A 17921-nucleotide genomic window follows, 5' to 3' on the forward strand; every position below is an offset into this window, starting at 1 on the left:
GCCTTCCACCTGGGGCATGATCCTGGAGTCCTGGGATCAAGTCCCACATCGGACTCCCTGAGAGGAGCCTGCTTCTCCCTCTGCCTGTGTCTCTGTCTCTCTCTCTCTCTGCATCTCTCATGAATAAATAAAATCTTTAAAAAAACAAAACAAAAAAACCCCAGAGTCTTCCTCAAGTATTCTTCAATACAAGTTTTAAATATCTCATCCTAGAATATATTTTATCATATTCATCCAGCAACCATAAAAATCTCTTTATTTCCTAAGAATTTTTGCACTAGGAATTATCTTGGCGATCATTTACTTCAATACCTTTATTTTACAGACAGTGAGATGGAGGTCCAAAGAATTGTGTAAGTTGTTGCTCTTCTGTCTGACAGTGTTCCTTAATAGATCTTCAGCCTTTTAGAGCTTAGAAGAACCAAGTATGCTTCTAGATGGAAAGATATCACTGAGGGGCTGAAGCCCCTTGGCCATTTTGACAGATCCTAGAGTGGAAGGTCTGAAGTCAGAGTTACAAATTCCTACCAAATGATTCAATTCTTTCTATATCATTCCTCAAAATAGTCAACCAGTTTATATAGGCACCTAAATCAGAAACAGCCTATTCCATTTTTTTATGATCCTAACTTTTGGAAACTACCTTTATAATTTGATTTGAAAGCTGTCTCCAGTAACTTCCTCTACTGGCCTTCCTTCTATTCTGTAGAGTCAGGAAGATTGACATACGCAACCTAAATTCTTTTCTGTGAGACAGTTTTCAAATACATGAAGATGATCACTGCCCTGCCAAGCCTAAACATTCTCAGTTTATTAGATCATTTCTCCTAAGACTCAGGATCCAGACCCCTACCAGCATAGTCACACTAGTCATCTATATGCCCTTCATAAAATGCAGCACCCAGAGCTGATTGCGAATAGCCATATCAGTCCTGGTTAAGTGTAAATATCACCTCTCTCATTCTGACAACTATATGTCTATTCACTTAGCCTACATATAAATTGCACTGTGCTAGCCCTGTTACATAGTTGGTTTAAACTGAGCCAACTAGAACTATATGGTGAACACCATAGTCTCCATCCTATGCACAAAGTCTGGATTTTCAGCTATAAAATGTTCCCCTTTAACTCCTCCCTTGTCACTCCTGTGTCCATGCAGTCCTAGATTGTGTCAGTTGGCCTCCTGCCTGAAAACATTGACTAGTCCTCGTACAATGCAAAAGAGCATCATTCCTACTCACCACAGAATCCTTTGCTTCTTTCTCATAAGCTGTTAAGATACAGAATGAGCAAACTACTCTCTGCAACAAGTTTCCAGGTAGACAGAATTATCATAGTCAACATTTCTAAAAAATATTTTATTTATTTATTTATGAGAGAGAGAGAGAGAGAGAGAGGCAGAGACACAGGCAGAGGGAGAAGCAGGCTCCATGTAGGGAGCCCGATGTGGGACTCGATCCCAGGAATCCAGGATCACGCCCTGGGCCAAAGGCAGGCATCAAACCACTGAGCCACTCCACTGAGCCACCCAAGGACCCCCATTTTTTTTCTTTAAAAAATTTAAAAAATCACTTTTACACAGAATATGGATACAAAAGTCATTAGTAATTGTTTTTTTCTTTTTCTTTAAAACATTTAAAAACTCACACTTTTACACAGAATATGTATACAAAGTCATTAGTAATTGTTGGTTCTTTTTTTCTTTCTGGTTAAGGTTTATTGCTTAGTCTTCCCTTCAAAGAATTTTAATACTTAACTCTTTATTTAAAAAACTTACAAAGTTCCACAGATATTACCAAGGGGTTTTTGGATAATTATTCAAAAAAAAGTCACTAACAGAAAAATTTCACTTCCTACTTGAAAAAAAAGTGCTCACGCATATATGAGGTTAAGTGATCGCTACACTATGCTCAGTCACAAGGTGACAGGAAAAAAAAAAGCCACCACCCATAAAAGGATGCCTGCATAATCTCTCTTAACAACATGCCAAAGTAAGCTACTTCAGTTGGGCAAACACTGCTACTCCATGGAGGCCCCAACAAGTCACTCAGAGGTAAGTACAACATACATATATATATATTTTTAACAAAGTATTTTGTAAAACTTTAAAAGCCTCCTTAAGGAAGGTATATAGGAATAGAATCTATTCAATGGCAACTATACATTTCTAACAAAAACTGTATAATTAATATAGTTTAGACTCTTTGATAACCGGCAGTTCTAATTAGCTAATATTGTCGGTGAGAATAATGGATCATGCCAAAAATCTATGCTCAAAAAAAAAGGGTTTACTTTGTACTTCTGTGTGAACTCAAAATTGCAAAAAAACAGCATCCACTATAAATTAGTAAATAATGCCAATATTTCAGGATACTTTAGTATGAAAGGAAAGGAACAAAGTTGTTTTTAATTTTTTTAAATTTTATATTTTATGTATTCATGAGAGACATATATAGAGAGAAGCAGAGATACAGGCAGAGGGAGAAGCAGGCTCCATGCAGGGAGCCCGATGTGGGACTCGATCCTGGGACTCCAGGATCACGCCCTCGGTCGAAGGCAGGGGCTAAACCACTGAGTCATACAGGTGTCCCACAAAGTTATTCTAAAATGGAATATTCCTATACTTAAATGCATGTGTATACCAATTATTCAGCACAATTTAAAATAAAAGAGTCATTACATTCTACTATTTGACCATGTATCTATGTATATAAAGGTCTTTTCTATATCTCTATTACTTCTATACTTTCTAGCATTTCTCTGGAGAGAATCCCAGTACTAGAATTCCTTGGGCAAAGATATAAATGTTTTTAAAGCTTCATATATAAATTGATATTTTTTGGTTTACAAAACATTTTAGCAATTTACCCTTCCACTAGTGACAGTTTGAGCTTTACTGCTTCTCAGCTAACCTGAGTATTTTAATTATAAACTGTTAATTTGATAAGTGAAAAATAAACCCATTGCTTGCTTTATATTTATTTGATGATCACAAAAGCTACACATGTCTATTTTCTCTAGAATTTCATGTGCCTAAAATAATGTCATAAAACAATAAGGTATATGCAATGATTTGCAATATTTATGTCCAGGTTAGGAATGGAAGTAATAGAAATTTTTGGCAAAATATAAGCTGTGAGGAGACTTCCTCTAAAGGAAGGGGGGGAGGGTGTCCTGGCGGTATCACTCGAAGTACAACACAGTGCAGTGGTTCAGAGCATGGGGTCTGTAGTCAGGCTTGAACCTGGGCTTGATTATTTCTAGGCTGTGTGGCCTAGGGCAGTCTCTGACTTCAGTTGCTTCATTTGTAAAATGGGGAGTAGTAATACAGCTAAGTCCTTGTCACCCTGGCCGTCACATAGTATATGCTAGAAAACTGCTATCATCATTCCCCCTTCCCTCTACCCATTAAACTACCAAAGGATGAATCCGATAGGCAGTTTCCTGGCCCTATTATTTTGTGAGAGTTATTTTTCTTAAACTTATTTGCAGATCTTTATAGAATATTTTACATAAAGATTGGGTCTGTGGAGGGTAAACATCTCACTGTGCTCACCGTCTGGACTCTGCATCTGCTAATATTTCAGTACATGCTTTCTCTCCGGGGCTTAATTGTACTTTTGGGACATAACACTGCAAAGAGCACACTGCTGCACAAAGCCTCCTCACTCACTGGCTCACCATCTACCATGTGGCGATGGTGCTGGTAATGCCTCTTCTAAGTTACTTTCAATTGGCTTCCAAGAGCTTATTAGTAATAGGACCAGTCATTTACCGGAATAAACACCACCTCAGGTCACTATATGACTTTCCTTCACTTAAGTAACCCGTAGGCATTTATTAGCTATCTATTGTGGGATGGTTCTGAAACACTCTACGGGATAAGAATGTTGTAAGAGAGAAAGCCATCATCCTTTTAAGGATGAGCGTTTAAAAGGAAGAGCTTCCCATCCAGCAGAGGAGTTTAGAAGTGAGGCTTCTCCCCCTGCTGTGAGTAAGGGCCTGCTGCAGCCTTCAAGGCCACAGAGTACAGAGCATGCTGAGGGTGTGTAAGCCCCTCCAGCCCATAGAACTCCTCAGCTTTTCAAGAACTCTGTAAAGTACAGGGCTTCAATGTCAGATGAGATAATACACATGAAAATCATCTGGAAACTGTAGAGTTAACATGTCTTGAAAGCTCAAAGAGAAGAATAAAAATATTGTGTTAAATGTCTGCAAATACCTAAATAAGTAGCATAAAAATAAATTAATAGCATAAAAGCTATCCTAAGGGGTGCCTGGTGGCTCAGTTGGTTAAGTGTCTTCCTTGGGCTCAGGGGTCCTGGGATCAGCCCCTGCTCAGCAGAGAGTCTATTTCTCCCTCTCTGCTCCTCCCCCTGCTCATGCTTGCTTTCTCTCTCTTGAATAAATAAAATCTTTTTAAAAAATAAGAAATGAAAGAAGCTATCCTTGGTATTTACCATCTTCTTTCAGTCCAAATTGTTTTATGGAAATGTTATTAAAAATAGTAAAATCTAAATTCATTTGTAAAACCTTTACTTGCTTTAAAATATGTTTCAAGTAAATTAATGAATGCCTTCGTTTAAATCAATATATTCCCTTCTTCTCCTCCCTTTCTCCATCTCCCCAGCTCTCCTCTTCTTTCTAGTTCAGACAGGATAAGTTGGTATGTGTTAAAGTTTTGAAAAATCTTCCTATTTTTACCTGTTTTCTACCAATAACACCAGATCATGTTGGAAACAGGAGCTAGGGATAAAACACTGCACCGAATGTGATTTCTGGAGTCAAACTGCCAGGATTGAATCCTGACACCTAACAGCTGTGTCTTTAGACACGTCATGTAAAGGCTCTGTGCCTCAGTTTCACCACTGGAATGGGTTTGTGAAAATACTGTGATGATTCAGTGAGTGAATAAATATGGAGTACCCAGAACAGTACCTGGAAGACAGTCTGCACTTCACAATACTGGTTACTATTACTAATCAAGAACTCTGATAAGGAACCTCTGACTGAGGATGGAGAACGCTGGCACTCTGCTGTCCTGTACTGGGTAGTTATTGGGCGTCAGCTGGAGATATACAAGATTCACAGTTCTTACTCAAAGGATTGCACCGGCTAGTGGGAAACAGAAAAATAAACCTAACAACACTGATGCTAATACAGAGCACAGTGTCCTCACAAGGATATTCCACGCTGCTTTTCTTCAGGGGTGCTGGTAAGGAAGCAGGAGAGGATAAAATCAAGGAAGTTTCTAGGAACAGTTGATTTTTAACTAAGTCTTGAAGGAAAGTAGAAGCAAAGGATTTGGGACAAAGGAAGGATGCCTGGGTGGCTCAGGGTTGAGTCTGCCTTCGGCTCAGGGTCCTGAGATCGAGTCCTGTATCAGGCTCCTTGCAGGAAACCTGCTAATCCCTATGCCTATGTTTCTGCCTCTCTTTCCACATCTCTCATGAATAAATAAAGTCTTAAAAAAAAAAAAGGATATAGGACAAAGGAGAGGAGGCATCAGACAGAAGCAAGAGTGCCTAAAAAGCACAGAGCTGTGAGAGAACACAGGACATCAAAAAACTGCAAATAATTTAGTAAGGCTGGAGCCAGGGATCACAGGGAGAAGACGGCCAGAGAGCCAGCTGTGGAGGAAGACTGCAGTCACAGGAAATCATGTGTCACGACTGAGAGCTTTCCATTTGCTCAGGGTGGTCGATAGGCTGCATTTGAAAGGCATCGTGAGAGTGGCAGCAGTAGCTCCAGGGAGAAGCAAGGGTGGTCTGAGGGCAGGCAGTGGGAGTGGGAGTCGTATAAGGACAGGCAGATGGACAGACAAAACCACAGTGCAGTGGAGAGGTGGAGGGTGGGAGTCAGGAGGCTGAAGGCACAGGAACTGCTGATGGGAGGTGGTGGGTGAAGGAGCGCATGGAGCCCTGGACACCTCTGGGACTCCTAACCTAGCACCCACGCTGAGGGAGGACCCCAAGCAAACGACCTTATCTCTGAAATTCTGTTATCCACAAAGTAAGGATATTTAATGTTTCTGACTAATTTCCATGAGGTAAGAGACAAAAAACAAAACCTTAAACTCCCTTGAACTTTAAGGAGAAAAGGCACATATGTTTTCTAGAAACCTTCTGGACTTAAAGGATAAAGACTCTACAGACTCAGATCTTCGCTATAAAATCTTTTTAAATTATTCAATTATCCTACTTATAGGTCAAATCCTGCCACATGGAAACACAGTATTTGTCTTCCTCACACTGTAATGAGTATTACAGTGGGGTTCTTTTTTTCTTACAACTCCTAAACATTACATTGTATAACTCTAGTCCTTTGCCACCTCCTTTGTCTTCATGTTTGAGAACTTTCACACCATCCTCGTCAGTACTAAAGCTGCCAAAAGCCACACAAAGAAAATCAGTGAAAGGTGAAAGAAAAATAGCTGGAATATGTGAAACCCCAAATGTGCAAGTGGGTGTCTGATCAAATAATCCAAATGTCAGGCCCCTTCCCCTTTAATCCCAAGGTACATGTTTACAGAAGGTGACATGGTCTTCAGTGCCCACTAGGTCAGGATGCCAGAGGTACAAGTAACCTACAGACTGGCAAATGCTAGTTGGGTTTTGTTTTGTTGTTTGTTTGGTTGGTTTTTTTCCTGTATCTTCAAAAAGTTCTCCATGGCCTTAGTAAGGCTGTTGTCCTGTACTGAGTAGTTATTGGGCCTCAGTCCTGGGTCAGCTGGAGATATATAAGATGATGTTCTGCAGACCTCCTGAGAGGTGGTCAGAACCAGCCTAGGCCATGGCATCAGCAGCAGCATCACACTTTCCAGAAAAAGCGAGCTCCCAGGGGGCAGGCCAGGGAGGTTCTCACATACAGACAACCACAGACAACACTACGCTGAGCACACTCTGGCAGGTGTGACATTCTATCCTGACAAAGTACAAGCAGCTGCCAGTGTGTCAGCTTCCTGGACAATGTTCCCTATATCCTTCCCAAAAGGACTCGACCACAGTTACCTACCAAAATAGGACTCAAAGCTGGTTGGGGGAAAAAAAAAATCACCTGAGAGTGTAGAAAGATTTGCTTCATTAAAGTGAACTGGGCGTGTACTACCAGTGCAGCCGAGTGGCAGCTTACTGGAACAGCCCTTCTGACTTGGCCCGTGAAGTGACAAAAGGCTGTGCCCATGCTGCTCGTAGCCCTTCTGTGCCTTGGGTTTCTGTCCCCCAGCAGGAATTAATCCCCCACCTGCCTACTTTACAGGCAAATGGCCCACACAACTGCTCAGGTGATGATTTTTAGTCAACTAAAAAGAAGGTGAAAAAAAATCATTGGTTGAGTGCGAGGCCACAATGTGTGTGATGCTGGACCAAACTCAGATGTCCCTGTTTGATCAGTCAAGAAGGAGGAGGCTTTCTCAAGTAACTGACAAGTGCTCATAAAACTAGGTAACCAGAGGAAGAAGTAAAGATTTCTTTTGTGTGTGGTGGGCGGGGGTAGGGGGGTGTTTTTTCTCAAAGGCACTGTTAAACAGCCAAGGCCTGCTACTTGATACATCTGTGTTTGTGTAGTTCCTCAGCAGATCGAATCCTTATTGTTCCGAAGGACCCAAGCTTTCACCTGTAATCTCCTTTCTCAAAGCTTTCATTTTTTTCCCCACTCCAGAAACTCCTCAACCTTATCTCTCCTCCAGAAAATAGTCAAAGGACAATGTATCAGGAGAAATCAGAGAAAGATCAGATCAATCAACACTTATCATTTAACAACGTACAAATATAATTCATATCTATGTGTCCACATTGTGTGGCTCTTCTGGTTTTTGAAAGCATGGTCCTGGAACTTCCTCTTTGGTGCATGTGGGCACTTGAGTGAGATCATCTTGATGTGTAAATATGGTCTCCAGCATACTTGGTCTTACAGAGAAGTCACCTCCTATTGCTTCACATGACTTGAACCATTCAAAGCAATGCTAAGGCCTGAATTTAGACAAAATTACTAGAGGTTTAGCTCTTTTTCATTTAAGGTTGTTGACGGTTATTATGTGAATAAATTATCAGAGGTAAAAGCAACATTTCAGGAATCTTTTTTTTTTTTTTTTAATTTTTTTTTTTTAAATTTATTTATGATAGTCACAGAGAGATAAGAGAGAGAGGCAGAGACACAGGCAGAGGGAGAAGCAGGCTCCATGCACCGGGAGCCCGACGTGGGATTCGATCCCGGGTCTCCAGGATCGCGCCCTGGGCCAAAGGCAGGCGCCAAACCGTTGCGCCACCCAGGGATCCCCCATTTCAGGAATCTTAAAGCAAAAACTAAAAGCTGGTATTCTCGTTCATACTAAAGTCTTTGAATATAGTGGTTTTATTCTGTTTCTGCTACAAATAAAAGCTAAGATATCATTATCCAAGCAAGTTGGTACCAGGGTAAATACTTCCAGAGTACAAATTACATTAGAGCTTTTGACAATTTTCTTAAATACTAAAAGATGAGTTTTGCGTTAGTTTCTGTGGCTAGAAAGAACTTGTCAGCTCATGTCAACATGTCCGGTTATGCAAAAATGAGATGATAATGTCTTAAGAAACGTTAGCTGCTCTAGTAGCAGTGAAGTCAACTCTAAACACACACAGACCCACTTCCGAAAACATAAGTAAAAATACAGTGGAGGATATTTTGCTGTGGAAGAACATGCTGTTTTACATATGCTAGAATAGTAGCAGAGTTATCAATATTGCATTACAGAGACAAAACTGGGATAGACTCCTTTGCTTAATAACAAAAATGGCAAGAGAACTGGCATAGGTGGCTGCCAGGAAGGCTGTAGGTACTTCACTGTCAAGAGGTAAGGGAGTTCCTCAGGACCTGAATACAGCCCCACACTTTATGCAGCCCAGTTACTAATTGTGCTCTTAGGGCAAAGTCTCAATCCTCATTCATGTCCCTCAGAGAGGGGGAGAGTTTAATAGAGAAACTATTAAGGACAGTTTAGTGACCACATACACCTTTCCACTAGAAAGCGTTATGAGGAAATTATAATTATTATAGATAAAAGTATTCCAAGGAAAAAAGAGCTAAACACTTCTTTGTGTTGTTCTCTAGGCAGTAAAATGACAAGACACAATACTTCCAAGTACAATACAGTATATCTATATACTACTAACATGTCAGAAGCTGTTGTCTAATGATTATAAAAATGTAAAATACTTAAGAGGTGCTTGGCTGGCTCAGGCGGTAGAGCATGTGACTCTTGATCTGGGGATCATCAGTTCAAGCCCCCCGCTGAGTGTAGAGTTTACTTAAAAAAAAAAAAATATTGGGATCCCTGAGTGGCTCAGTGGTTTAGTGCCTGCCTTCGACCCAGGGCATGACCCTGGAGTCCCGGGATTAAGTCCCACGTCGGGCTCCCTGTGTGGAGCCTGCTTCTCCCTCTGCCTGTGTCTCTGCCTCTCTCTCTCTCTCTCTCTCTCTGTGTGTGTCTCTCATGAATAAATAAATAAAATCTTAAAAAAAAAAGATTAACTTATTTTTAAAATATTTAAAATGTATTAAAAAAATAAACAGATAAAGGAAGAAAAGGAGAAAGGGAGGTGGGAAGAAGTTAGTTATACCTGAAAAAAAAGATTAAAAGAGCAGTTTGCAATCTAAAGGTTGCTAAAGAGTACTGTAATCCAAAGAGCAAGCAGAACCCTGGTAGGTGTGAGAAGGAGCCACTGGAAGAAGAGTGAGATAATGTCTCTTTATATGGCAGCACATTCCCAACATCATACATACATCCATCAGTTTCAGGCTCTCCCATACTGAAAGATCCCTCTCGGCATTTCCAGTACCTAGCATATGACAACACTAAAAGCAATTTTTGCTGAATAAAAGAATGGAGTAAGTCAAGGTTCAGGAAAGTAATATCAAATAGATTAGAGGAAGGTATAAAATAATACCTCCGAGGGAAGATATTAATAAACTAAGATTCATTCATCTGAGAATGTAATAACAATGGTCAAGCACATGAAAGCATCTTCCTCTCAATTTGGAAAACATAAAATTGACTAAAACTAGAGCATCAATAGCTTAGGACAATCAAGAACTAAGGTAATATGCTAGTGTCACTAACAAAATCAACTTTCAAGAGGTTATCAAACATCCAAATGACCAGATTTGAAGACTGCCTTGGTTCGTCTTTACCAAAGATCATTTCTGAGCCATCCTATTTACATGTCCACATTGTGCAGGTGTCTCTCTGATTGACTCAGCACGAAGGTGAGCAGTAAGAGGCGCATCAAGAGTCTTTCCCTCAGGGTTCTACGCTATCCCAGAAGTGGGAACTCCACCGTCCTCAGAAGAATCATTCCCCTGCTCTGGAGCGGCTGGGCCACATTGTTCCCGGGCTGTTTATTTACAGGTAAGAATGGTTCTTAAAGCCTGGATGACTTTGAAACCACAGGCTCTTAGTTCTATGAGCTGCCCCTGCCAAGCAAGGACGGGACAGAGTAGGAGACCCAAAGCCTGGTTGCCACGGAGAAGCATCCAGCATGACCTTTTAACTTGTATGACACGCAGTTTTCTCACATGGCAAGTAGGTAGGTGAGAGCAGTTCTTAGCCCACAGGCTTACTGTGAGAGTGCTTCCAGATAGGGCTTCAAGGTAGGCGCCTAATAAAAATTCATGCATCGACCCAAGTAAAGTGCACTGAAGGACCACCTCTGAAATGCATTGCAGATGATAAGGTTTTTGTAAGAAGAACTGACCTAAAGAATTTTTTTTCTTAAATTATTTATCTAGTTCTCATTTCATAGGCAATTCATGTTCAGTATTAGAAATTTAAAGGTATATGGACAAAACTCAAAAATGACTTGTACAAAATGTTTTGGCATACATATCCATACAGGTGTGTATGTATGTGTATAATTGTTTTTCCTTCCCCCGAAGTGGTATGTTGTGTAATCTGCTTTCCTTACTTAACATACGTCTCTGCCCAGTAACAGGCACCCACACTGCCACTTCCAGTGACTGCAGAGTATTCCACTGTATAGCTATTTCATAAGGTATTAACCAATCCCCTGATGATGGACATTTGATTTGTTTGCAAATTTTCATCTTTATAATTAACATCATGTTAAATATTCTTGAAAATCAAATGTTCTGCAACCCCTGCCATTTCTGGCCCTAATGGGTGCCATACTTCATTAAGAAGTTGGATACATATTTACAACATGGCAACAATGCACGTTCTTCTCTGAGTCTCACATTAACATAACTTTTCTAATCTCTGCAATAATATTTATTCATATGGAGAATTTCTATCCCAGCATGTATTTCAAAAGCATTTCCCAAATCTACCAAGAAATATTCCTCAAAATAAAACAAACATGTTGAGATTTTCAGAAAAAAAATTTCACAGAAAGTACAAAAATAAAAGTTCTTGCTACCTGTTCCTTAAATTACAGCCCCTGTTTAGGATTTTCATATCTTTGTGTCTAGTCTCAGTTCTTGAAAAGTTACTTCTCACATAAAGCCTTTCCCAACTAAGTGGATAAAGGTTTTTCTACTTTCATTCCACAACTGCAATTTCCATGATTCAAGAAACATTTTTTTTTTCTGCACAAAATAGAAAGTCCATATTTGTTGGGTTTTTGTTTTGTTTTCAAATTTATTAATTTCTGTAATTGTCATTTTCTTCTACTTTCCTCGGGCAAACAATTCTCTTCTAGCTTCCTGAACTGTATGTTTATCTATTTTCAATCTTTTTTAAAAAAAATGCTTTCACAAGCACACAGAGTTGAGTCACTGCACTGTACACCTGAAACAAATGTAACATGTGTTAACTAGCTCAAATAAAAATTATTTCAAAAAAAAAAAATTATTTCAAAATAAAAATCTGCAAATAAATGCATTCAGGGCTCTCCGTTACTTCTGAGATTAACACTTCATCTGAATCCCACAGTTAGGCATAAAGTATTTTAGTCATTTTGTTCTAAGTACTTCAAAATTCCCACTCTCATTTCTTAACCCATGAGTGCTTAGACACATATTTTTTTAGATTCCAAATTTATCCTTTATTTATCATTCATTTCTAATTTAGTTGCCCTGTAGTCTCTGGCATGTCAGCTGCTAAATTAACAGTTTTCTGAAAGTTCTGAGTCCCTCTGATGACCTCGTACATAGTCAAATTTGCAAAAAAGCTCATGTACCTTCAGCACAAATTCTATAAGGTCACATTGGGTAGATCTAAGTCTCTAATCTCTTTTTTATCTGGCATAGTCCAATAAAGATGTGCTAAAATCTCCCACTATGGTTGTGAATTTCTAATTTCTCCTTTAAATTTTGCTGTTACATGCACAATTTAAGATTATTTTTATGTTTTTTGTGAACTGTTCTTTTTACCTTCTATAGTGACCCTCTTCATCCCTATTAATATTAAATCTGCCTTAAAGTTTTTTTTTTTTTTATTTAGTACTGCTACTCCGGCTTTTCACTGACAGATTTGCCTGATACATGTTTTCCCGTGTTTTTATTTTCAACCTTTCTGAGTCATTTTTTGAGTTGTATCTCTTCTAAGCAGCATACAGCTGGATTTTTCTTTTTTACAAATCCAAACTGACAGTTCTTTTAATAGGTGAGTTCAATCCATTTAAATTTCTTTCTCATTATCAAGAAAGAAATTATCTTTCTTGATTAACAGAATGTACTACTTCCATTTTTGTTCCCTTTTGCTTTAGGTCATATTTCCATATTTTAACAGTTAACCTATGTATGTGATGCACACCTATAATATTATAACATTATTCTCTGATAACCCCCACTGTGTGTTAGTTTCACTGTGTAAGATTGTTAGAACTAGAGGCACCCGGGGTGGCTCAGCAGTTTAGCACCGCCTTCGGCCCAGGGCTTGATCCTGGAGACCCAGGATCGAGTCCCACGTCAGGCTCTCTGCATGGAGCCTGCTTCTCCCTCTGCCTGTGTCTCTGCCTTTCTCTCTCTTTCTCTCTCTCTCTCTCTCTCTCTCTCTCTCTCTCTGAGTCTCTCATGAACAAAAATCTTAAAAAAAAAAAAAAAAGATTGTTAGGACTAAGCAATCAGAGGAGCAGTTGGTGCTTTGATATGGCTAGGAATAGAGTCTTTCTCTTTTAATATAAACATCATCACTAGATATATTGAAATTTTCCCTAATTTTGCTGAGTTTCAGATGAGATTTGTGCACAGAAACTGTCCTATCAGAATATTTTTCTTCTAAAAATAATTTCATAGAATTTATTGTTCTGCTCTTCCTAAGTTTTATCAAAGTTCAGCCCCATATAAGGAGTTTTATTGTAGTTTCCCACTTTTAGATGTAGGACTTGAAATTTCATCTTAACATTATTTATCACAAGAAAAGAATTGGAAATAATTCATCAAGGGAGTAGCTAAGCAGATTATGCATTAACACACTGGAATACTGTAGAAATATCCAATGTCTGCATGAGATCTATATATGACAGATATATAGATTATACTGGTCCATGACCATGTTAAGTGGATAAAGCAGAACACAAGACACCATATGTGTAATGCTTACTAGCATGCAAAATACAGGAATGTGCACCGCATGCATCAGTGGGGTACTTGGGAAATGATCTAGTTCAGAATTAATCTTAACCTTTCCCCCTGAAACAGCTTAAGTTTTTTCTTTCTCTTTCGTCGTTTTTGTCGTGGTTGTCGTGGTTACCATCTTCTTCTTTTTTAAAAGAAAACCTAACTTTCAGTTCCTAACAAGGCCTTAGCTTGTTTCTCATACTTTTTAGGTTAACACAAATCAGATCACTGTGGTAAATTCATATTTCACTAAATAAATGTAACTGATTTCATTTCCTGGCAGTGATATGCATTTGCCCCCCCTCCTCAAAAAAAAAAAAAAACAAAACAAAAATAAAAAGTCCAACTGAAATTCAATTTAAAAGCAGAATTTTACTCTCCTCAGAAATGTGGGTGCTGCACATGATTTTGTTCTTAACCAGACAGTGAATCAGGAAAAAAAGGGGATATTTCTGCCTAAAAAGTTAGGGCATCCCCTCTTCCCACAAAAATATATTTGCTCTATTTAGACGGTTATATTTCCTTTGCCAGAGCTTTGCCAAAATCACCAAATTGTGAGTAAAAACATAAATTTTATTCTTTGATCTTTTATTATATAGGTAAACATACTACATATCACAGATTTTTTTTCCTTTTGAGGGTACTTCTTAATAATCTCTTTTATCTATTTCACTTATACTCCCCACCTACTTCTCTGGTTAACTACCAGTTTATTATCTGTATTTATGGGTCTGTTTCTGCTTTTCTGTCTTGCATTTCAGACTCCACATATAAGAGAAATCATCTGGTACTTATCTTTGACTTATTTTACTTAGCATAATCCTCTCTAGAACTACCCATGCTGTTGCAAATGACAAGATCTCATTCTTTTTTATGGCTGAGTAATATTCCAGTGTGTGTGTGTATGAATAGTATCTATTCACCTATCAGTGGACACCTGGGTTGCTTCCGTATCTTGGCTATTGTTAATAGTGCTAAAATAAACATAGGGGTACATATATCTTTTTGAATTCATATTTTCATTTTCTTTGGGTAAATACATGATAGTGGAATTACTGAATTGTGTGGTATTTCTATTTTTCTTTTTTTTTTTTTTTGAGGAACCTCCATCTTGTTTTCCAGAGTGGCTGCACCAGTTTGCATTCCCATTAACAGTGCACAGGGGTTCCCCTTTCTTCTGCATCCTCACCAACACTTGTCTTTTGAATACTAGCATTCTAACCAGTGTGAGGTAATACTTCACTGTGGTTTTCATTTGCATGTTCCTGATAATTAGTGAGGTTAAGTATCTTTTCATGTGTCTGTTGGCCATTTGTATGTCTTTCTTTTTTTAAGATTTTATTTATTTATTCATGATAGACATAGAGAGAGAGAGAAAGAGAGGCAGAGACACAGGCAGAGGGAGAAGCAGGCTCCATGCCGGGAGCCTGACGCAGGACTCGATCCCGGGACCCCAGAATCGCGTCCAGGACCAAAGGCAGGCGCCAAACAGCCGAGCCACCCAGGAATCCCCCATTTGTATGTCTTCTTTGGCAAAATATTTATTCAGGTCCTCTACTCATTTTTAATCAGATTATTTTTGTTTTGAGTCAGAGAAGTTTTTTATATATTTTGGATATTGACCTCTTATTAGATATATCATTTGCACATATCTTCTCCCATTCACTAGGTTGCCTTTAAAGGTTTTGCTGATGGTTTCCTTTACTGTGCAACACATCACAAGATTTTTAAAAATTATATAAATCTTAAAATTTTAGATGTTAGATCTATAAAAGGGAGTTTACATTGTTTTTAACTAAATATGCTTTTAATCAAAAGTACTCTTCTTGGTTCTTCCTAGAGATTCTGCACACCATTAACGGATACAAAAATGGACAATTTTACTACACCCTCTGCAGCTACTCAGGGAAGTGACTGTGATCTCTATGCACACTACAACACAGCCAGGATACTAATGCCTCTGCATTACAGCATTGTCTTCATAATTGGGCTTATAGGAAACGTGCTAGCCTTGGTGGTTATTATTCAAAACAGGAAAAAAATCAATTCTACCACTCTATATTCAACAAATTTGGTGATTTCTGATATACTTTTTACCACTGCCTTGCCTACACGGATAGCCTACTATGCACTGGGCTTTGACTGGAGAATCGGCGAGGCCTTGTGTAGGATAACTGCTCTTGTGTTTTACATCAATACATACGCAGGTGTGAACTTCATGACCTGCTTGAGCATTGACCGGTTCTTTGCTGTGGTGCACCCTCTACGGTACAACAAGATGAAAAGAATTGAACATGCAAAAGGCATTTGCATATTTGTCTGGATTCTAGTATTTGCTCAAACACTCCCACTACTCATAAAACCTATGTCAAAGCAGGAGGAAGAAAGGACTACATGCATGGAATATCCAAACTTTGAAGAAACAAAATCTCTCCCGTGGATTCTGCTTGGTGCATGTTTCATAGGATATGTGCTTCCTCTTCTAATCATTCTTGTCTGCTACTCTCAAATCTGTTGCAAACTCTTTAAAACTGCCAAACAAAACCCACTGACTGAGAAATCTGGTGTAAACAAAAAGGCTCTCAACACAATTATTTTTATAATTGTTGTGTTTGTTCTCTGTTTCACACCTTACCATGTTGCAATTATTCAACACATGATTAAGAAGCTTCATTTTCCTGATCTCCTGGAATGCAGCCAAAGACATTCATTCCAGATCTCTCTGCACTTTACAGTATGTCTGATGAACTTCAATTGCTGCATGGACCCTTTTATATATTTCTTTGCATGTAAAGGGTACAAGAGAAAGGTTATGAAGATGCTGAAGCGTCAGGTCAGTGTGTCAATTTCCAGTGCTGTGAGGTCAGCCCCTGAAGAAAACTCACGTGAAATGACGGAAACTCAAACAATGATACATTCCAAGTCTTTAAATGGAAAATAAAAAGGAATTAAATCTTGGATTTACAGCAAAGTAGACTGTATGATGAACTTTGCCAGACTTTTCTTATAAAGCAAAATGATTGTTTAACTTCCAAATAGGATTCATGTAAATTCCTTTCATTGGGCATGAGCTCCCAACTCCAACTTGGAAGTAAACTGATATATATTATTTTTTACACTCAAGAAAACAACATAAAGCAAAGTTCTAATTTGTAAATGAAATACTATACCAAAAGGGAGGCTAACTCTCAGTGTAAAAAGTTTTGTGTTAATAAAAAATTTAAGCATCAGTATTTCCTGCCAATCATTTGGCAAAAGAAGACTGTAAGACTGTATATTGCCCATGTAAAAATGTCAATATTGTAACATGTTTCTTTCTTTACGGTAACATATTATTTTGATCCATACTTCTTTCAATCTTAGACTTTCATCTCAATAATATTGGTGTTTTGTTTTGTTTTGTTCTGAGTTATAAAATTTTGTTTCAAAGAACTCTTTTGGAATAAAGAGCAGGATACTACAAAATTAAGAGTATGTCTTTCAATGCCTACTTATAGGTAGAACAGAATTAGCAATAGATAGATTTGGATGACAACGTTTTAAGTAATGATAATGACAGAGTCAATGAAAACACTGAGCTCTTTTCCAAGCAGCCAACAGAGTAGTTAGGGCCCACAGGTCAGGCACATGACAAAGATTTTATGTGGAGGTACCCAGTGGGAGGAGGGTCCACTTGCTGAATTCTGCTTAGGAATAAAATAATTTGCAAATATGCTTGGTTTTTCTTGGGTATCTAGGGGATCATTTCTTTTTTATTCATAGGTTAGTAGTACCCTGATCTGTATTTCAATGGGCTGGGTTACCAGAAAGGGCAAAGAGCATGAGCAGCAGAAGGCATAGTTGCCACCTGCTTAAATAAGATAGGGGACAGGGATCCCTGGATGGTTCAGCAGTTTAGCTCCTGCTTTTGGCCCAGGGTGTGATCCTGGAGACCCGGGATCAAGTCCCACATCAGGCTCCCTGCATGGAGCCTGCTTCTCCCTCTGCCTGTGTCTCTGCCTCTCTCTCTCTCTCTCTCTCTCTCTCTGTCTTTCATAAATGAATAAATAAACAAAATCTTTAAAAAGGAAAAAAAGATAGGGGACAAAATGCACAATTATAAACTTAGAGTTGCCAATATTCTCTCCAGCATTATATATATATTTGCTCACATAAATACCTCAGCATGAATTGTATGACCTTTGCAAGTATAGTCACCCTAGTCTGTCAGCTCAATTTTGTTTTACTAAGTCCTCAGATTACTTCAATATAGTATCTATTTTAGCAGTAATACCGATTTTGATGATAGAACATAAAGAAATGACACACTGGGGTGGCCCCGGTGGCGCAGCGGTTTGGCGCCGCCTGCAGCCCGGGCTGTGATCCTG

General features: G+C 38.8%; 2 protein-coding genes across 2 annotated transcripts in view; one reads left to right on the forward strand and one right to left on the reverse strand.

Annotated features, from left to right (window-relative positions):
• UBAC2 (UBA domain containing 2) overlaps positions 1 to 17921 on the reverse strand; it is a 175791-nt gene that overhangs the window by 71606 nt on the left and 86264 nt on the right. The gene's annotated exons all lie outside the window — the stretch shown is intronic.
• On the forward strand, positions 1782 to 17507 carry GPR183 (G protein-coupled receptor 183). Its single transcript, XM_041731113.1, has 3 exons — positions 1782 to 2053; positions 10215 to 10384; positions 15395 to 17507. The coding sequence occupies exon 3, from the start codon at positions 15425 to 15427 to the stop codon at positions 16493 to 16495; it is 1071 nt and encodes a 356-aa protein (XP_041587047.1). The 5' UTR covers positions 1782 to 2053; positions 10215 to 10384; positions 15395 to 15424; the 3' UTR covers positions 16496 to 17507.

This window comes from Vulpes lagopus, chromosome 16 (genome assembly GCF_018345385.1).
Source record: "Vulpes lagopus strain Blue_001 chromosome 16, ASM1834538v1, whole genome shotgun sequence".
Lineage (NCBI taxonomy): Eukaryota > Metazoa > Chordata > Mammalia > Carnivora > Canidae > Vulpes > Vulpes lagopus.